Source organism: Musca autumnalis, unplaced genomic scaffold (assembly GCF_047663935.1).
Source record: "Musca autumnalis isolate F117 unplaced genomic scaffold, ASM4766393v1 scaffold_5, whole genome shotgun sequence".
NCBI lineage: Eukaryota > Metazoa > Arthropoda > Insecta > Diptera > Muscidae > Musca > Musca autumnalis.
This window is the reverse complement of record NW_027412088.1, coordinates 59,496,811-59,519,524: the sequence shown is the minus strand read 5'-3', so window position 1 is coordinate 59,519,524 and position 22,714 is coordinate 59,496,811. Positions and strand designations below refer to the sequence as shown.

The 22,714-nt window shown below is 35.0% G+C and overlaps 1 protein-coding gene across 1 annotated transcript in view; it reads right to left on the bottom strand.

The window, feature by feature from the left end:
* The window catches only part of LOC141387762 (uncharacterized), a 39,670-nt gene extending 21,510 nt beyond the window's left edge, over positions 1-18,160 (bottom strand). The window contains exon 1 of the mRNA XM_073957941.1: positions 18,032-18,160. Within this exon, the coding sequence (XP_073814042.1) occupies positions 18,032-18,040 (9 nt within the window). The 5' untranslated portion in view covers positions 18,041-18,160. The remainder of the gene's footprint in view (positions 1-18,031) is intronic.
* Between the last annotated feature and the right edge of the window lie 4,554 nt (positions 18,161-22,714).

The window sequence follows — 22,714 nt, the reverse complement described above, 5'->3', positions numbered from 1 at the left end:
TATGTACAGAAGAAACCTTTAAAGAGGTGTTCTATGTATAGAAGACTCTTTTAAGAGGTATTCTATGCATAGAAGACTCCTTTAGGAGGTCTTTTATATATAGAAGACCCCCCCCTCGGAGGTCTTCCATGCTAAGAAGATATCTTTAGGAGGTCTCCTATGTATAGAAGACCCTTTTAAGAGGTCTCCTATGTATAGAAGACCCTTTTAAGAGGTCTTCTATGTATTGAAGACCCTTTTAAGAGGTCTTCTATGTATAGGAGACCCTTTTAAGAGGTCTTCTATGTATAGAAGACCCTTTTAAGAGGTATTCTACGTAAAGAAGACTACTTTAGGAGGTCTTTTACGTATAGAAGACGCCTTTAGAAGGTCTTCTACGTATAGTAGACAACGTTAGGAATTCTAGAGACCCCTTTCGGAGGTCTTCCATGTAAAGAAGTCTGGTTTATGAGGTCTTCTATATATAGAAGACCCCTTTAGGTCTTCTTTTATGTATAGAAGACCCCTTAAGATGATCTTCTATAACTCTAACTCTCGAACGGATCAACCGATTTGGTTCAAATTTTTGATATAGTATTATTGTCCGAACTTAGTTTAGGTTGGAAGATAGGTCATATCGGACCACTCCTTCCGGTACCTCACTCACAAATCACACATTTTTACACGAAACCTCTCAATGGGAGTCATAAGATTACATATGATCTCGTATTACTTCCAGGTATAGATCAGGTTTGAATACTAAATCGTTATACACCTTTATTATTTATTTATTTATTTATATATTTATTTATATATTTATTTATTTATTTATTTATTTATTTATTTATTTATTTATTTATTTATTTATTTATTTATTTATTTATTTATTTATTTATTTATTTATTTATTTATTTATTTATTTATTTATTTATTTATTTATTTATTTATTTATTTATTTATTTATTTATTTATTTATTTATTTATTTATTTATTTATTTATTTATTTATTTATTTATTTATTTATTTATTTATTTATTTATTTATTTATTTATTTATTTATTTATTTATTTATTTATTTATTTATTTATTTATTTATTTATTTATTTATTTATTTATTTATTTATTTATTTATTTATTTATTTATTTATTTATTTATTTATTTATTTATTTATTTATTTATTTATTTATTTATTTATTTATTTATTTATTTATTTATTTATTTATTTATTTATTTATTTATTTATTTATTTATTTATTTATTTATTTATTTATTTATTTATTTATTTATTTATTTATTTATTTATTTATTTATTTATTTATTTATTTATTTATTTATTTATTTATTTATTTATTTATTTATTTATTTATTTATTTATTTATTTATTTATTTATTTATTTATTTATTTATTTATTTATTTATTTATTTATTTATTTATTTATTTATTTATTTATTTATTTATTTATTTATTTATTTATTTATTTATTTATTTATTTATTTATTTATTTATTTATTTATTTATTTATTTATTTATTTATTTATTTATTTATTTATTTATTTATTTATTTATTTATGTATTTATTTATTTATTTATTTACTCCTTCAGGTACCTCCCCCACAAAAGTTCAAAAATGTTCGGAAAATTTGTTCATACGGTAACTCTTAAAGGGAGTGGCCGAATTGGTCCATACTTTACACATCCTAATGTATCTACTAGATATAGATCAGGTTCAAATATGGACTATATTTGTCCACTCCATCCGGTACCTCCCACACAAAATTTCGGATAAGTTCACTTTAAGACCTGCTATCGAACCACTTTGATTTTTGTTGAAGCAACTTGTATTCGCTGCCTCAATTACGATGATAAACGTTTTTTCAGGGGTAAGTCCATAATTCTTGAGCAAACATCCCGAAGGGTGTAAAAACCCCCTATGGCACCATATGTAGTGGCTGGAGATCCACTTTCATAACGGTCAATGTAGATCTATACCTTTTCGTATCTCCTCCGCAAGACTTTTGATCTCTAATCCTAATGAACATTTATGTCGGTTTAAATTCCCAAAATTTTTAAAAAAAACCTAAATACATAGGTTTTTTGGAAAAAAAATTTTTCAATATATACAGGCTGAGGGTATATCTCTGTCGACTAAGCCGACTGATACTTTTTTACTTGTTTGTTCTTTTTTTCTGCTACTCGTGTCCTTACCTGTATTACATTATTTGGATTCAATCTCATTTGATGAAATAGAATTTTCCCTGTCGAATGATGTTCAATGTTATGAAGTGGAACGGCAATAGGCCCTTTCCAAATTTTCTCCTCTTTACTGTAGACGGTATTTAGATTGTCCATTTTTTTGTTCTTTAAATTAAATATTAAATCTTAACAGTCTTGACACTTTGCGGGATTAAAAACAACTGAGTCTATCCAATCAAAACAAATTTGATGAAACTTTTGTAAAATTGGCCCGAAACTTATATCTAATAGATTAGACGTATTGGACATTTTTCAAGTATTTCAATTATATATTTGCACATCATTCTGGAGATATAAATTGCCGTGTTATCAATGTGAAATCGTTCAGAAGTGACTAAACAAAAAAAGGTACTCATCATCGTAAAAGCAGAATTATTTATTTATTTATTTATTTATTTATTTATTTATTTATTTATTTATTTATTTATTTATTTATTTATTTATTTATTTATTTATTTATTTATTTATTTATTTATTTATTTATTTATTTATTTAAGTTAAGGACTCTCGTCCTTGTAAATTAAAAAAATAAAAAACACACCGTCAACAGACGGTAATAATTGACACTAAAAGATATTTTCTGATTTTACACTAGTTTATTTCAATTAAAATTATTTAACACTATTTCACTAATTTAAGTAGATTATGTTTAAATGGAACACTATCACGATTCACTCCCGAACTCCAACTGAATTCTGCCTTGTGCTGTTCTTGGCTTCAAGCCTCCAGTTGTTGGCAGCGATGCCGTAATTATGCTGCCAAATATGTTTCCCATAAATGCAATATGTTGACGGTGCGACTCGTGTTGAGGTTGAGTGTCTGTGGGAAGGTATCATATTCCAATTTCGCAATATATTGAAAGTGCTGAATGCAGGTTCAGTGTCCATGAGAACATATCGTATTGCAGTTTCGCAATATATGGTAAATGCTGATTATGCGGCACGTGTAATAGAGAAATAGCTTGGCACAGTGGTTTGGGGCGACGGTAGTGTGTTAACTCTTCCCCCCCTAAAAATCTGCGTCCGCAGATCAGGATGTGAGGGCGTATTTTGTTGTAGTATTGACAGGTTAAGTTTAGGAAGTTTTTTCTTTGATGTCAATTTCCTCCAGATTATTAGAATTAGACCCATTAGTAGGAACAGGCCCAATGATCCTGTCGTCATGAACCATGTCGTTTTCTCCTTTAGGTAACCCAAAAGCCGTATATTCGTTGAAGCCATTTCGTGAATGAGATTAAGGTTTACAGACAAGCTTTTATTCGTGATGGTGGCTAACACAGGTGGGAGAACTTGCATTCCAGAACTGGTAATACTCCAATACATTTTATTGTTGATCGTCAAGGATTCGTTTTCCATTTGTAGAATGAAGGAGCCATCGAGGTGGCGAGACGTCTTGTTGGACCAAATGCTACCGTTAAAGTTGTCCAAAAATAATGTGTCCTCCTTAAGTAGTTCAACCTTCGATTCTGAACTAGTTATATAGCGGCAAGCTGTTTGGCCACCCTTCAAAAGTCTTGGCAGGCAATCTTCCTCTGACAACAGATCAAGCATGTCCTTTTTACATACCATGGCAGTGCTTAGACGAAGGCATTTGTCCTTGATACCATATGTTTCGTCCTTGTTCATAAGTATCGTTTTATAACCCAAATCCACTTTTTGACCCTTTTTGAAAACTGCTCGTACAATCAGGTGATTGAATTTGGTTTCCTCTACCTTTGGCATCGACAATATGTAGAGCAGGCGGGTGCCATTCGAGTAAATAGAAGGTTCGCTATATTCGATGGCTTCGATGAAATTGCTGTAGGGAAGGACTTCTATTTCACCTATTAATTTATTTATCTCTTCTTTGTTCAAGAGGTTACTATTTACAATTTTAGCCTTGGCCATTTGGCACGCTAAGACTAATTCACCTACTTCATCTTTTAGAATCATCACCTTGTGTTGTATCTCTTGTGAAAACTTTGCTTGAATGTTGTGTCCCAGGATATCATTTGTTGCAGTAACGGCTCCATTAAGAGTTCGCAAGATCTCCTGAGTTTTTGTGGAAATTTCAGAGTTTATCTTGTATTGCTGATTGTTATTAGAAATTAGTGTAGACTGACTTCGCAGAATCTCATCCCAATCTGAAGCATCAGGCGAGCCAGCTAACCATTTCCAGGCTGACCCAATCCAGTTAATTGAGCGTTTGCGTCTCTCGACTTTGGGTCCCTTCAGTTCGTCGAGTTGAATTTGAATTTTTCCAGCTGAAACTTAATAACATCCTTGATACCGCTGGTTTCGTTCATCATGTTGTTTTCATCCTTCAATCGATTCAATATGTTCTCGTAGCGTTGTAAGTCGATATTGTGAATTAATTTGAATTGTCCATTGATCATCTAGCCATAGTCATCACGAATCGTCAAGATTGGGAAGTCCAGATTAAATACAACATATGCTTGTGCAGATGCACAACCTAAGAAACAATTATAGTCTAGTCGCTTAAGTCTATCATGTGTATTAAAACATAGCAGTTGTTTATGATAAAAGATTGTATGCAGACTATAAATGTAAAATAATTCTTATTTCATAGATATTGAACCAAAATTGTAACAAATTATTATAAAATTTCGAAAGTGATTGAATAATTATGTAGTAATTATTACTGTTATGTAATTATGCAGTGTTAAAACTATTTATTCTAAACATTTAATAACAATGCCAAATGTTAATGCCGAATTTTTTACACTTGCTTAATTTTTATCAAATTTGGATTGTAAATGAGAATTATCGAAATCTTCTTATTCTAATGGGTTAGTAGTAGAGTGTTAGTTTAATGGAGTGAGAGGAGTTCGGGGAGACGGTGTAGTTTCCATTAGATGAAACAAATAACAGGGGAGTGGGATATTTGTTTTAATTAGTAATGATTAGTACGGGTTTCCTTTTTTTATTTATGACCCTTTGGGTTCCTTTTAGTTTTTTTTTATCTGTGACCCAATGGGTTCCTTTTGTTCGTAATATTTTGTATTTTTGACCCAATGGGTTCCTTTTATTTTTAATATTTTATATTTGTGACCCAATGGGTTCCTTTCATTTGTAATATTTTGTATTTTTGACCCAATGGGTTCCTTTTACATTTAATATTTTGTATTGTGACCCAATGGGTTCCTTTTATTTGTAATATTTTGTATTTTTGACCCAATGGGTTCCTTTTATTTTTAATATTTTATATTTGTGACCCAATGGGTTCCTTTTATTTGTAATATTTTGTATTTTTGACCCAATGGGTTCCTTTTATATTTAATATTTTGTATTGTGACCCAATGGGTTCCTTTTATTTGTAATATTTTGTATTTTCGACCCAATGGGTTCCTTTTATTTTTAATATGTTATATTTGTGACCCAATGGGTTCCTTTTATTTGTGATATTTTGTATTTTTTGACCCAATGGGTTCCTTTTATTTTTAGTATTTTATATTTGTTGACCCAATGGGTTCCTTTTATTTTTAATATTTTATATTTGTTGACCCAATGGGTTCCTTTTAGTTGTAATATTTTATATTTGGCGATTACTTTCGGAATGCAGGCGTGAACTCAGATGACATAGGAAGGCCCATGTTGATCCCTTTTAGCCATAGCCTTTAGCCATTGCTATAGCCTACTCATGGCATGAGTACCTTCACCGTCAATTAAAACCATAGAATCCCGGTGGAGTTGAACCACTTCGAATACCACCTCTCGGACCACCGAGTTAACTGGAATTGAACCAATGCGATGGATCGAATACAAATATTGGACAATTTGCACCCAGACCGCCAGGGCTAGATATCTATGCATGAGCCATCTTACCTCTTGACCAGTAATCGCTTTTGTGGTTTAAACATTTTTAATGTCTGATTTGTGGAATTTCTTTCCACTTTGTGTAATAATAGTGATGTTTCTATCTTGAGAAACAGTTTCTTTTTTATATAAGGGTTTTTCTTTGCTTTTTATTTGTTTGTTGGAAATGAATAATTCATCTCCATTAGTGAAATCGCGAGGGGGCGAGCGAGTTTTGTTATTTCGGGCGTTTCTTATTTCTTGTTCGTGTAGTAAAAGAGCCTTAATATCTTCGAATGTGTGTTCTCTAAAGTTTGCCATCTCCTGGTAATTTATTCTAGCAGTTCTATTAAGGAAAACATCAGCGGGTTTTCGTTTTGTAACAGAATGTATGGTATTATGGTATCTATCCACGGTTATAGCTACACGCTCCTTAGGTGTCAATCTAGGGAGATCTTTACAAAGACACCGATATATTTCGATTAACGTGGAATGCAACCTCTCTATCTGTCAATATGTTTCACTTTAATAATTTGTCATGAGAATTTTAAAATATTTTTGAAGTACTTTTTCACATAATTTGATTTATCTAGTTTGTGATTGTTTCCTCTATTCGTGAATTCCATCCCTTTAAATTTGTATAAACATTCTAATTCTTTAATGTAGGTATGAAACGATTAAAAATCCGAGATAATCAATTCATCGGATGCGAAAATATGATATTAATAACTCCTTAAAATTTCTTCACTTATATCATTAGCGGCCTTTTTTGATTGACTCGCCTTACCCATAATGCAAGATATGCATCCAGAGGTAGAAATGCTATGTTCAAACGGTCGACAATAGCTATGAATATGATAAATCGTTCTAGGTTTCAAACTCCGTTTCAAGATGGCGAAGGTCTATTAAGTGGAAAAATTCGATTTAACATATGCAACTTTATTTGGAGAAACGAAACATTTAAAATATTCGTGTTCTCAAGGAGAATAAATTTGTGGATTGCATTAATACACAATCCATATAAATGGTTACAAGGTCCAGTAAAAAATACGAATAAGTGGTTATACTTGTTTGTTCTTAATTCATCTATAGGGTTAAAACTCCACTCTCGTTATTTCTAACCGAACCGCATGGAGCAGTAAAATAATGAACAGCAATAGTTAATTTCATTTTTAAATATCTGGATGTCTGACTTTTATTGGCAATAACATTGCAAGTTAAGCAAATTTGTCTATAGAAATTAGATATTTAAATTTATCTATATCAAATAGTTCAATATGAAGTATTTCACAAGGATAACTTGGAATTGGAGTTGGCTGCATATGTGATTTTGAGGGATGTTTCTGGTACATATTTATTTTAAACGTCTCATAATGGTTAATATATTCTCAAATTTGCATATGTAGCTAAAAAATAATATTTCTTAATGATTCTCGCGAGCATTACGATGGGCAAGTTTTATGTTCCCGTTTTATCAAGTTAAATACTCTATCGGCTAACGTAACATTCTCGAAAATCTGTACAAATTATTGATATAAACATCTTGTAAAGTGGGAATAGAGAACTCTGGAATTGAATTCAATTTATGACGTTAGGATTTAAAATTTTCTTCAGCATATTAGTAAGTCACGAAAAATCTCTTTTAGACCTTATGCGGCTCTTCACTATACTCAAAACTCACCCCCATGTTGAAGGATTGCTTTATTTTCGAACACATTTATCGGTGATTCCACATGCTGTATTAAATTACTTTATTTCTTTTCATAGATTGCAATTCTAAGCCCAAGAGCTGATCAGAAATAAATTGCGAATTGAACCACTACATGTTACTGTTGTGAGTAAAAATTTTTTATTTTAAAATATCAATATCTTAGTATTATAATAATTATTACAATTATTATTGAGCGACGATGGGTCAGTGAGTGCGTTCACTTCCGTTCTTGGACGGGAGAGTGCATCGGTGACCACATTCATTTTTATCGTCTTGTACATCAATCCGGCCTAAATTCTTCCATAAATATGCAAGTAATGGAATAACAAATAACTTACATGAGGATCATCAAGGAGTTATGTTTTCTTTCACAATCAATGTTACTACTTTATTTTTTCTTCCTTTTTTCAAAGGAATTTTATTATTATTACTTTCTTCACAAGAAAGTTTTCACTTTTCAAATGAGTTTTATTATTTTTCTCACAAGTAATTTTGTAAGTTCGTTATATTTTTTCACTAGGATATTTTTTTTCAAAAAGAACTGTATTTTTATTCCTTTTCACAAGCAATTTATTTACAAGAATAAAACTTATTTTTCTTAATAACTTAATTTTGATACTTCTTTCTATTGCAATTATACTTCTCTTTTTTTGTCTTATCCCAGTTTCTTTTTTAATTTTGTCGCTTCATTATAATCATTTAAACTGCAAAATTTATTTTTCTTTCTTCTCTTTTTTTGGATATTTCTTTTTTTTTTGATAAAACTTTCCTTTTCTAGGTGATCTCCAAAAATTAACTGGTTAATCATTTTAATGCTTTTGTTAAAACATATTTTTTTTAAATTCTTGAACTCTTTTTTATTTTCAATTAATAATTTTTTATCATTTTTCCTTTGCCATTTTTTCCCTTTTTTCTTTAAAATTTTTTAATTTCCATTTTTAATTATTTTTTATTAAGTTTCATAATTTTCTTTTAATTTTTCTTTTTCGTCTTAATTTTAAGCCAATTTTTTCTTTTATTTCCTTCCGTTCTTTAATTTAAATCACTTCTTATTTGATTGATTTATTTGTATATTATTTCCTTTCAAGGACCTTCACTTGGTTAAATTTATTTGATATTCTTTTACCGCACTTTTTTGATTTTCGATTTTTTTATCCACACTCCACACTGTCATAAAAATTGAACTTTTTAATTTTTTTTATTTTGTGAATAATTTTATATAAGGATACCGCTAATCTTGTTTTTAGCGGGTCCCTGCTGCTCGGGCGCCAGTTAAGGACTCTCGTCCTTGTAAATTAAAAAAATAAAAAACACACCGTCAACAGACGGTAATAATTGACACTAAAAGATATTTTCTGATTTTACACTAGTTTATTTCAATTAAAATTATTTAACACTATTTCACTAATTTAAGTAGATTATGTTTAAATGGAACACTATCACGATTCACTCCCGAACTCCAACTGAATTCTGCCTTGTGCTGTTCTTGGCTTCAAGCCTCCAGTTGTTGGCAGCGATGCCGTAATTATGCTGCCAAATATGTTTCCCATAAATGCAATATGTTGACGGTGCGACTCGTGTTGAGGTTGAGTGTCTGTGGGAAGGTATCATATTCCAATTTCGCAATATATTGAAAGTGCTGAATGCAGGTTCAGTGTCCATGAGAACATATCGTATTGCAGTTTCGCAATATATGGTAAATGCTGATTATGCGGCACGTGTAATAGAGAAATAGCTTGGCACAGTGGTTTGGGGCGACGGTAGTGTGTTAACTTTTATTTATTTATTTATTTATTTATTTATTTATTTATTTATTTATTTATTTATTTATTTATTTATTTATTTATTTATTTATTTATTTATTTATTTATTTATTTATTTATTTATTTATTTATTTATTTATTTATTTATTTATTTATTTATTTATTTATTTATTTATTTATTTATTTATTTATTTATTTATTTATGTATTTATTTATTTATTTATTTACTCCTTCAGGTACCTCCCCCACAAAAGTTCAAAAATGTTCGGAAAATTTGTTCATACGGTAACTCTTAAAGGGAGTGGCCGAATTGGTCCATACTTTACACATCCTAATGTATCTACTAGATATAGATCAGGTTCAAATATGGACTATATTTGTCCACTCCATCCGGTACCTCCCACACAAAATTTCGGATAAGTTCACTTTAAGACCTGCTATCGAACCACTTTGATTTTTGTTGAAGCAACTTGTATTCGCTGCCTCAATTACGATGATAAACGTTTTTTCAGGGGTAAGTCCATAATTCTTGAGCAAACATCCCGAAGGGTGTAAAAACCCCCTATGGCACCATATGTAGTGGCTGGAGATCCACTTTCATAACGGTCAATGTAGATCTATACCTTTTCGTATCTCCTCCGCAAGACTTTTGATCTCTAATCCTAATGAACATTTATGTCGGTTTAAATTCCCAAAATTTTTAAAAAAAACCTAAATACATAGGTTTTTTGGAAAAAAAATTTTTCAATATATACAGGCTGAGGGTATATCTCTGTCGACTAAGCCGACTGATACTTTTTTACTTGTTTGTTCTTTTTTTCTGCTACTCGTGTCCTTACCTGTATTACATTATTTGGATTCAATCTCATTTGATGAAATAGAATTTTCCCTGTCGAATGATGTTCAATGTTATGAAGTGGAACGGCAATAGGCCCTTTCCAAATTTTCTCCTCTTTACTGTAGACGGTATTTAGATTGTCCATTTTTTTGTTCTTTAAATTAAATATTAAATCTTAACAGTCTTGACACTTTGCGGGATTAAAAACAACTGAGTCTATCCAATCAAAACAAATTTGATGAAACTTTTGTAAAATTGGCCCGAAACTTATATCTAATAGATTAGACGTATTGGACATTTTTCAAGTATTTCAATTATATATTTGCACATCATTCTGGAGATATAAATTGCCGTGTTATCAATGTGAAATCGTTCAGAAGTGACTAAACAAAAAAAGGTACTCATCATCGTAAAAGCAGAATAAAAGCCTCAGTTGCTTATCAGAGAAGGTTGATGATTTCGGACAAACACTTCCGATGTTTATATGGGGTTATTTGATGAAATACAGATAAAGCAATGAAAATTCATGTTAAATTGTTAAGCACCCTTGGAAGACAAATTTTCCTTGAGCGGGGAATTCGTACCTGAAATTTCCGGAAAGAGAAATGGTGCAGTTTACAATAGCACAGTAACATTTCAACTTTTGCTTATTAATGACTATTTTCCATTTAAATATTGAAACTGGTCACACACAAACTACTTTAATTGGAGCTTTTGGATCATTATATCAGGAAGCATAGACATTAGAGGTACCCAAAACAAATCTTTTTTCTTTCCCCCAAAATATGCATATTGGAGCTATATCAAAATCCGATTCTATTTTCAAAATTATTTATAGAAATAGTCTTTTAGACACAATAACGAATTGGTAAAGTTTTTTCATCGATCGGACCATATTTGTGGCATTTAGAGAATTTTGGTGAAAATGCGCATTTGGTCCCATACAAATTACTGTGGAAGAAAAGATCGCTAGGTTGGCACGGGCTAATTCTAACCGATCGCCATAAAATTTCATATATTAGGTTTTTGGATCAAATGGAAAAATTGGAGGGTAGGAAATACAAACAAGTAAGAACGGCGGCCGAACTTGTTATACCCTCCACCACAATTTGTATTGAAGTAAAATACAAGTGTATGAAGAAGACTGAACGGTAAAACAATGTGAGGTACCGTTCTATAGGGGCTATTTCAAAACGTCGATCTATACCGACAAATTTCTGACGGAAAGTTTCTAGACTCAAAGAAGACAAAATACTAAATTTCCTATATTTCCGTAAGAGAATGTGACTAAAACTTAAAAAATACCGAAAATTAAGAAGTACGCTTCTATGGGGATATAGGAAGACGTGGACCTATACCTATAACTCTTGGAAGACTAAATAACGAATTTCAGCCATTTCGGTGGGATATTGACGTCAGAATCTTCAGTATTACGAAAATCTGGAGGTACCTTTCTATGGGGGCTATATTGAAACGTGGACCTATACCGACGAATTTTAGTCAGAAATGGGGCAATATGAAAGCGTGGACCTGTAAAGACATATTTCTGGCGAACAGTTTTATATAACATTGAAGACTAAATACAAAATTTCAGCCATTTTGGTGGAATATTGGAGCCACAACCTTCAAAATACGGACAATCGGGAGGTACCTTTCTATGGGGGCTATATGAAGACGTAGACCGATACCGACAGAGTTCTGGGGGAAAGTTTTATACCTCTAACGTTGACTAAGTACCAAATTTCAGCCATTTCGGTATGATAATGAAGCCAAAACCTTCAAAACACCGAAAATCGGGAGGTACCGTTCTATGGGGGCTATGTGAAGGCATGGACCGATACCGACAAAATTCTGGAGGAAAGTTTTATACCCCTAAAGAAGACTACGTACCCAATTTCAGCCATTTTGGTAGGATAGTGAAGCTAAAACCTTAAAAATACCGAAAATCGGGAGGTACCGTTCTATGGGGGCTATATGAAGGCATGGGCCGATACCGACAAAGTTCTGGGGGAAAGTTTTATACCACTAACGTAGACTAAGTACCAAATTTCAGCCATTTCGGTGTGATAATGAAACTAAAACCATCAAAATACCGAAAATCGGGAGGTTCCGTTCTATGGGGACTATGTGAAGGCATGGACCGATACCGACAAAATTCTGGGGGAAAGTTTTATACCCCTAAAGAAGACTACGTACCCAATTTCAGCCATTTTGGTTGGATAATGAAGCTAAAACCTTAAAAATACCGAAAATCGGGAGGTACCGTTCTATGGGGGCTATATCAAAACGTGGACCGATATATCCCATTTTCAATACCAACCATCCTGCAACTAATAAAAACTTCTGTACCAAATATTGACTCTCTATCTTTAAAATTGCGAGCTGTATCTTGATTTCAACAGACAGACAGACGGACGGACATGGTTAAATCGACATAGAATTGGGCTGATCAATAATATCTATACTTTATAGGGTCTCCGACGAATATTTCGGAACGGAATGACAAATTTAATTAGTATACCCTCCATATGGTGGAGGGTATAAAAAATGTTTTTTTTTTTTTGGGTCACTCTAATAGACATGCCCAAGAAATATTAGTATCGCTGTAAACAGGAGAATATGCAAACAGAGCTTAAACTGAACTTAAACAAAACTGTTGAACTTTTATGAGGGAGGTATCCTAGAAAGTGGATCGATATAGCCCATTTTCGAACATAAACAAGTTTGCACAAAATAATAAAATATCCACAGTTTGGACCAAAGCGGTTGCTTCGTTTAAGAGATATCGCACGTATCATTTCCGCGAATATTTTTGGATCTTATGGGGGGCTGGGAGTTCCGAAAGGTGTGGACTGATAAGTACTTTATCTTCGAACTTTATCTAAGATTTGCAGAATAAATACGATATACACAGTTCGATACGACCCAGCATCCTGTTCGAAAGTTGTCGTGCGAACCACACCACACGGGTTCTTCGATACCGGATTGACCTGGAACCAAACAGCACCCGTGTTTCGGCCAGCGGCTGCCACCTCAGTATACACATATTTGTATTTGTATCGTTTTTCTGTGTTGGGAGCAGCATATCCCGGAATGCCTGTTCCAGATTCTTTTGGACCGTGAAAGGACGGAGGAATACCCATGACCAATATGGACGTGTTCAGTTTATCACATTCGCAAGCACAACACTCAGACTTCGGTGAGATGCAATATATGTCGGGAGTGGATGTATCTAAAGGGTTGTTCTGCAATTGTACATGCGAGAGACTATGGCAAGGACTATGCTGCTACATGTTGCTTGAACACAGCCCCCAGTGAGTCGTCGTCGTAAGATTAAGCCACTCCTCCGCATTCCCCCAATAGCAATCGTACACGCAACATTTACCACCTGTCGTTGAAAATGCACCACCTGAAAATGCATTGTTTTTTGCAATTTAATCGCAATGGACTTTGAGGTAAGATCGAGGAAATAATGGATTTCACCACTCTGCACAATAGAGACCTAACTCGCTTGAGTCTGGCTCTAATCACCAGTACATGGAATGTATGGAGGTGACAGTCAGGTGTAGAACTGTCGAGTTAGAGTTGCTAAACGTATACATCCCGCGGATAAATAGCTGTATTCCAGGTTATAAGTCCTGGTCTCAGGGGACTTTAATACTCACCATGAATGGTGGCATTCGGCTCCTACCAGAATTAGAGGAGAATGTCAGAGGCATAACTATCATGTCATCTGGTCTGTCAAATGACGTCACATGGCAACCCGTCATTTCTCTTGGATCACACCAACTACCTATAATTGTATCCATCAGCAGACTGTCAAATTGGCCAAATTGGTCGAATTTCAGAGAGTTCAACGCTTCCGTGAACTGCCCAGCGCTTCTGATGTTCGGCTAGCAGAACGGATGTTCCGCGAAACTATCACAGCTGCAGCCGGTCACCATATAACCGTTAGTCAAATTGACGATCCGGTTAAATTCGGATTCAGGGAGCTGAGACTGGAAGTTAAGAGGATGTTCGAATAAGCGAATTGTGGGCAACGGTTAAGTCACCCTCGAAGCCTAGAATGAAGGAAGACGGGACCACAGGCGACGTTACGCTGACTGGTACGAAGAAGCACGCAAATTATTTCAGTTGACAGTTTGTCGAACACCCCGGGAGTGACAGGGCAAAGAGAAGAATATTACGTCTCATTACGTTACATTGCGGGGACTTTAGCTTCTCACTAAAGTTCTCAATCTGTCGCTAGCCACCCTCATCGATCCCGAAGTCTGGGAAATGGACATGGTGATCCCGCTACTGAAGCTAGGCACGGATGACAGCAAAGGTTCGTCGCACAGTGGTTCAGAATCGTTTTTTCCTGGTCAAAATTCTGTAATTTTTGAACGGATAGAGATATATTCATAATTCTTTTTTTGTTAGACAGATAACACAATCAGCTTTCAGACGAATTATAAGCAGTCAAGTCAGGTCTGGTAGTTGCAGAGAAATTCAAGGTCAAAGTTAAACTTTTGAGTTTTTTAACTATTTTTCATCAAAATATGAGTGTTTTTGTGGTTTTTATATCTTCTTATGTATTAAAGATGGTCAAACACCAACAAATAAACAAAATAATTACTAAAAAAACTAAAAAAAAAAAAATCGAAAAAATTTCGAAAAAAAAATTTTTTTCAAAAATTATAAAAATAAAATTTTAAGAAAAAATTTAAATTTTTTCAAAAATTAAAAAAATTCTCCTTGGGTTTTAATAAAACGTATATAACTCGTATAAAAACTCATATACGCAAAAAAGTTGTAATTTGTGTCAAAAAACTGTAATTCATATGGAAACAGTATAGAAAAACACACATTTTTACCCATGTAATTTCAATAAATTGAAAAAAGTGTTAAACGGACGGAACGGGACGGGTACAAAAGTATATATGGGCTGGAAGAGGAGACTTTCGGGCATCTTTCTGTGAAAACAGAACTTTGTTCCATGTTGTTCCACAAAAGTTCTAGTCCACTAAATTTGGAATTTCATAAAATTTAGTACCCGAGGAAAAATAAAATAGATCATGTTGTGTAAACGCTACGGTAATTTACTAAAACGATTTTTAAAGGCAACAATCCTACTACCTTACAAAAAACAACGAACACAATAACTGTTCTAGTTTCAGAGAAATAGCTTCGTCTTTCTCCAGAAATGTGCAAAAATGACATATTTCCCAAAAATGGGGAAAATGCTCGTCTTTAGGGGCACGCCACGCCCACACCTTCCAATATTTGGGCCTAATTTTTTGGTTTCCTTAGTTTCAATATGTTTACTATCGAATCCCATATAGAAATTAAATATCTTTGACAAAACAAAATTTTGATTTTTGGCCAGGAAAATCGATTCCTGAACCATTGTGCGTCGCCTGCAGTAAAGACCCTTGAGGCATTAGTCCTTCCCAGCGTTAGAAATTGCTATCCAGTTGCCGATCATCAGCATGGGTTCCGTAAACAGCACAGCAGGACAACATCGCTGCACGCCATCTCCACACATATTAGTCGAGAACTCAGCAAGGGCAAGCCGTGTTATAGAACCGTGATGGTGGCGCTTGACTTACTTTGAACTTCCATTTGACCGATCTTACTACCTGACTCCACTTTCACTTTGGACTAATCCTATTCAGGTGGCGTCCTTTCTGAACTTGGAGCTGGAGGCAGAGTCGAATCAATAAAATGAAGATATACACATGAATGTAGAAGCTTCTACAATAACAACAACCACATGGACAGCAGAGGTGAGAACAGAGTTGAGTATTTTGATCGATGTTAGAAGAATTCTGAGCACAAACTACCCCAAAATTCTAGGAATCACTTTCGACAGCATATTCATATCGTCCCCGCATGTCACAGCTATTTGTGACAAAGTGAGATGTAGAAACAAGGCATTCAAGTCCCTAACCTGCTTGCGTTGACCTCTTACAAAGCAATAGGCCAGTCTGTGATAAGCTATGCGGCGCCAGTATGGTCCGCGAATATAAGTGCAACTCGATAGAAAAATGTCTGAATGCCGCCCTGAGAACTGCGACAGGGTGTCTCCTCATGTTTTCAGTGGACCATCTCCATGAGGAGACAATAATTCGTCTGGTACAGCAACACAATGGAATGCTTTCGTTACAGTACTTGCTCGGGTGTTACCGTAAAAGCCATATGGTGGATAGGCCTCCCACCTGGTAGGCGTGTACCTGTACCGACAAATTTCTGGGGGAAAGTTTTATACCACCAACGTAGACTACGTACCAAATTTCAGCCATTTCAGTGGGTTATTGTGGCCACAACCTTCAAAATTATCGAAAATCGGGAGGTACCATTCTATGGGGCTATATTAAGGCGTAAACCTGAACTGGCAAATTTCTGCGGGAAAGTTCTATAGCACCAACGAAGACCAAAACCTTTAAAATACGGAAAATCGGGAGGTACCATTGTATATGGGCTAAATGATGGCATGGACCTGTACCGAAAAATTTCTGGGGGAAAGTTTTATACCACCAACGAAGTCTAAATTTCAAATTTCAGCCACTTCGATGGATTATTGAGGCCACAACCTTCAAAATACATAAAATCGGGAGGTACCATTCTATAGAGGCTATATTATGGCCTGGACCTATACCGAAACATTTCTGGGGGAAAGTTTTGTTTCCCAAACGAAGACTAACTACCAAATTTCAGCCATTTCGGAGTGTAAATGAGGCCACAACCTTCAAAATACATAAAATCGGGAGGTACCATTCTATAGGGGCTAAATGAAGGTGTGGACATATACCTACAAATTTCTAGGGGAAAGTTTTATAACACCAACGAAGTCTTAATTCCAAATTTTGAGCCATTTTGATGGATTATTGAGGCCACAACCTTCAAAATACCTAAAAGCGGGAGGTATCGTTCTATGGGGGCTATATTATGGCTTGGACCTATACCGAAAAATTTCTAGGGGAAAGTTTTGTACCGCTAACGAAGACTAACTCCCAAATTTTAGCCATTTCGGAGTGTAAATGAGGCTAAAACCTTCAAAATATCGAAAATCGGGGGTACCGTTCTATGAGGACTAAATCAAAACTTGGACCGATATAGCCCATTTTCATTACCAAACATCCTAGGAGTAATACAAATTTCTGTACCGAATTACAATGCTCTATTGCAAAAAATTAAAGATTTGCAGTAATTAATGACCTTATTTAGCAGGATAGCTATGGAAAGGAGTGACTGTCTCCGAATCATTTTTCTTTCTCAACTTAATTCAAGTTCTGGTACCTCCCTCACAAAATTTTAAAATGTTCGCTTTAGTGCAGATCACGGGCTGTTGGAGATGTTCGAAATGTTCATCGATGGCAGTCTTTGTGATTCTGATTGCTCCGATATTATTTTTTTTTCCTGACATTATGACCCAAAAGGTGTAAAAAACCTACTGTAACCAACTAAAATGAATGGTTGCCATGATAACTATCGAAAGAAATGATTCCATGGTGGACTATGATGGTCCATTTTTCATTCAGGTACCTCCTCCTCCTCAAAATGTCAACACTTTTGCCCTTCAATTCAGTTAAAGGCCAGGCTATGATCATAACTACAACATTGTATTTTTTTTTTCAAGAGAAGGCAATACTTCCGGAGATATGAGCCCTACATGTCCCAATATATAAATATAATATAAATTGCATTACCGTAGGCATATTAACAACAAACAATTTCCCACTTATCTAATCGATTTAGACTTATCTCATTTTGATTCTATACTTTTAATATGTCACAGAAAATTTCGCAATTCATTTTCCCGATCACCAGGTTTATTTGATTATTTTTGTTTTTGTAATTATATTTCTGATTTTGTATAGTCATTTGGCTTCCCCCATTGTGTAATCGTCATTAGGAAGTGATTTAACATTTTTTTAAATCATTCAAGAAAATCATTATCATATTGACGTTATCACATAGACAGTCTTTATAAGAAACCCCTATTAGCGGTAACAGTTATCTATAAAATATAAACCAGTAGCCAAGGTATGTATAGGGCTATTAAAAATGAATAATTTTATCAAAATTTCACAAATCTATTTTTTTCGCTCTGATATGCCGGTTATTTTTGTCAACTGAACTCTTATTTTGTATTGCCTTCTTAAAGGGCTGCCCAACAAAAGGGAACGAAACGAAAATGAAACATATAACGTAATAATGGACGACAATCAAAATAGATTGATCAATAATTGAACTATCAAAACAAATGACAGTAAAGGGCTACAGTACAGTACATTTAACAACAGTAGGTCTGTCTGGTTACTTTCCCAGCAAGAACTTTCTCAGAGAGTAAGGAGTTTTTATTCTCTTTTTCAAGAAAATTGTAAAAGGTAAACAGACACCTTCCCTGCAAAGCAATCAATCAGCTGACTTGCCAAAACAGAACAATTTGTCGGCCACTAAAGGAACCGAAGCAAGCAACAAATTTGTATTTTATTAAAAATTCGCTGAACCCGGTGCGCTTCGCTACCCCGAAAAAGGTACTTTATAAAGCAATACCAATAATTAAATTAATCGATTTCAATATAAATTGCAAATTTATTTCTAGACCAAATTGCGTCAGACATTCCAAATTTCAAAGAAATTGGACATACATAGCGTGTTTGGTGCTTCATATATATGAAATCGGCTGAAAGTATATATGAGAGCAATGTCCAAATCTTAATCCTTCGTTTACAAATGACAGGACAGTTGACTTCATGTATTGATTGTCAAAATCCAACAACTTGCGTGTGTGACGTAGGCATCCCGACAACTGCAAAAACAGTTGTAAAATTTTGAATGAAAATCGTCGATTTCTTTTTGTTTTCCATTCACATATTTTGTTTTTGTTCATGTTCTTTTGTTTTCAACACATGTCAATTATTATCTCACTTATTTTTACAAAAATGTCAAAAATTTGTCTTCCCTACTGTCTGTGAAAAAATGATGGACAACTGGGAGACAAACGACAAATGTATGTATGTGTTAGTAAATCAGAGTTGTATTTGAAGACAAACTGTTTGGTGTAAACGCCTGGTATCCAATTTCAACAAAATTTAGCAAATTTATTTGTAGACCAAACTCCGTCACACATTCCAAATTTTAATGAAATTGGACATATGTACATCAAATACATGAAATCGGCCGATAATATATATGGGAACTATATCCAAATCTAAACCGATTTGAATATTATTTGGCATACTTATTTCTAAATCATTTTCCGTCACACATCCAAATTTTGGAGACTATATCTGTTACCGCTCTATAGATATTCGCGTACAACTTTTAAATTTTTTGGAGATATCTCTGATTCCGATGCTATATCGCAAGTACCCATGCTTCGAAGCCATACACTAGCACGGGTAGTATCAGCGTTTTGTTTAGTGTTATTTTTGTTTGACGAGATGTGGATTTGTTTTTAAATTGCTTACTTAAACCATAAGAGCATCTGTTGGCCAATACAATTCTTCCTCTTATTTCACAACTGATGTTGTTTGTTGTGTTTATGGCAGTGCCGAGGTAGACGAAGTCTTTAACTAACTCAAAATTATAGGTACCAACTTCCACAGTTGGTCGGAGCTCTATGGACGCTTTGCGCGCCGACATCATCAATTTGGTCTTTTCGCCTTTTACCGCCAGACCCACTTTCGCAGATTCTGTTTCGACCTTCCTAAAGGTATCAGTTACTTCCTTTACTGATCGTCCCATGATGTCTATGTCATCAGCATAAGCAAGTAACATGTGACTATTGGTGTAAATTGTGCCATTTCTTTTGACATTTTCATCTCGTATTACCTTTTCCAGCAAAATGTTGAATATGTCACACGAAAGGCTGTCTGCTTGTCTGAAACCTCTTTTGGTACTGAACTGTTCGGAGAGGTTCTTTCCAATTTAAACTGAGGACCTAGTAACAGTTAATGTTATCTTACAAAGCCGAAAGAACTTTAGGGGATACCTAATTCAGACATTGCATAGAATACCTTTGATCGGAGGGGACTGTCGAATGCTGCTTTATAATCGACAAAAAGGTGGTAGGTGTCGATCTGCATCTCTTGGGTCTTCTCAGGATTTGCCGCAGGGTAAATATCTGGTCAATGGTGGACATGCTAGGTCTAAAGCCACATTGGTATGGTCCAATTATTTCGTTGACCATTGGTTTTAGTCGGTCGCACAATATCCTTGACACTATCTTATAGGCAATAGGAAGAAAACTTATGCCCCTAAAGTTGGAGCATACAGTCTTATCGCCTTTCTTGTGGACGGGACACAGGATGCTCAGGTTCCTATCGTCGGGTACGCGTTCTTCCTGCCAGATAGTGATAACTAGCTGATGCATACACCTTATCAGCACGTCGCCTCCGGTTTTAAACAGCTCGGCTGGTAAGCCATCGGCTCCTGCTGCTTTATTATTCTTCAGCCGGTTGATTGCTGGTTTTACCTCATCTTGGCCGGGCGGTATACGTTCTATACCATCTTCTGGGATTGGATTTGTGGTATCATCGTTTTCGCTACTATTGGATACCAGCATATTGGAGAAATGTTACTTCCACATCCTGAGCACGCTATCTGTATCTGTTACCATATTACCTTGCTGGTCTCTACAGGAGGAACTTCATTCTGGCTCCTGTACATCTCGATTTTTTCACACTGCCCCTTTTCCATTTCTCTCTTTTTCCTGCGGAAACGACGTTTCTGTTCTCTCCTTTTCTCCCGATATCTCTCTCGTGCGCTACGCGTTGCTACTGATTGTAAAGTAGCTCTATATGCCGCATTTTTCTCTTCGGTAGCAGCACGACACTCCTGGTTATACCATGAATTCCTTTGTGGAGGTCTCTGGTATCCAAGTATGGATTTTGCGGTTGTTTGCATAGAGTGGGCAATATTTTGCCATTGTGTTGTTATATTATCGGGACAAGGAGTGCTCTCATCAAGCAATTGGGCTAGTTGAGTGGAATATGCTGTGGCTATCTGTTGTGTTTGCAGCCTATCGATGTCCAACTTCCACGTTGTATCTGTTCGTGCTTTATTTGCAACGTTTAGACCAGGGTTTCGGAGTCGAGCCATTTTTCCTTCGACTCCGACTCCGACTCCAGTCCAGTTTTTTGTCAGGACTCCGACTCCGGAGTCGACTCCGAGGGTAATTTCCTATACCACTAAAAATTAAAAAAATTTGCTAAATTTTTCAACTTTTCCTATACTAGGACCCTATATGCAGCATTCGACAGCCCTATACGTTCAAAGGTGTTCCAAGCCATGTCTGATTTTGGTATTCCTGCAAAGCTCATTCGACTTTGTAGAATGACATTAACTGAGACGAGATCCTCAGTTAAAATTGGAAAGAACCTCTCCGAAGAGTTTACTACCAAAAGAGGTTTCAGACAAGGAGACGGCCTGTCGTGTGATCTATTCAACATCCTGCTGGAAAAGGTCATACGAGACGCGAATGTCAAAAGAAATGGAACGATATACACGAACAGCCATATGTTACTGGCTTATGCCGACGACATTGACATCATGGGTCGATCGGTAAAGGAAGTAACTGACACCTTTGCAAAAGTCGAAAGAGAATCTGCTAAAGTTGGTCTGGCAGTAAACGGCGTAAAAACCAAGTTGATGGTATCGACGCGTAATATGTCCATAAACACCGCACCATCTGTGAATGTTGGTACCTATAATTTTGAGGTAGTAAAGGACTTCGTCTACCTCGGCACCGCCATAAACACAACAAATAACATCAGTTGTGAAATACGAAGAAGAATAGTGTTGGCTAACAGATGCTACTTTGGGCTGAGTAAGCAGTTTAGGAATAAAGCCACCTCTCGTCAAACAAAAATAACACTGTACAAAACACTGATACTACCCGTGCTAATGTATGGTTCCGAAGCATGGGTACTTGCTCAAGCAGATAAGGCAGTGCTTTGTGTGTTTGAGAGAAAAATTCTTCGAAAGATCTACGGGCCAATCTGTGTTGACGGCGAATATCGGCGTCGTATGAACATCGAGCTGTATCAACTATACAATGACATCAATATAGTTGAACGAATCGAGATACAACGATTGCGATGGCTAGGCCATGTTATAAGAATGAGTGATGATGAACCCGCTAAAAAGGCGTATAAATACGGGCCGCATGGAGGTTCTCGCAGATCTGGAAGGCCAAAGCTTCGTTGGAGCGAACAAGTGAAACGAGATATCACAAAACTACATATCCCAGATTGGGAAAATACAGCAGCAAACAGAGAGGATTGGAGATTTTTTCTTAGTTCGGCTTATGGAACAAATGTTCTGTAAAAGGCCAGCTAAGTAAGTAAGTAAGTAAGTAGGACCCTATATGCTTATCTGTTCTT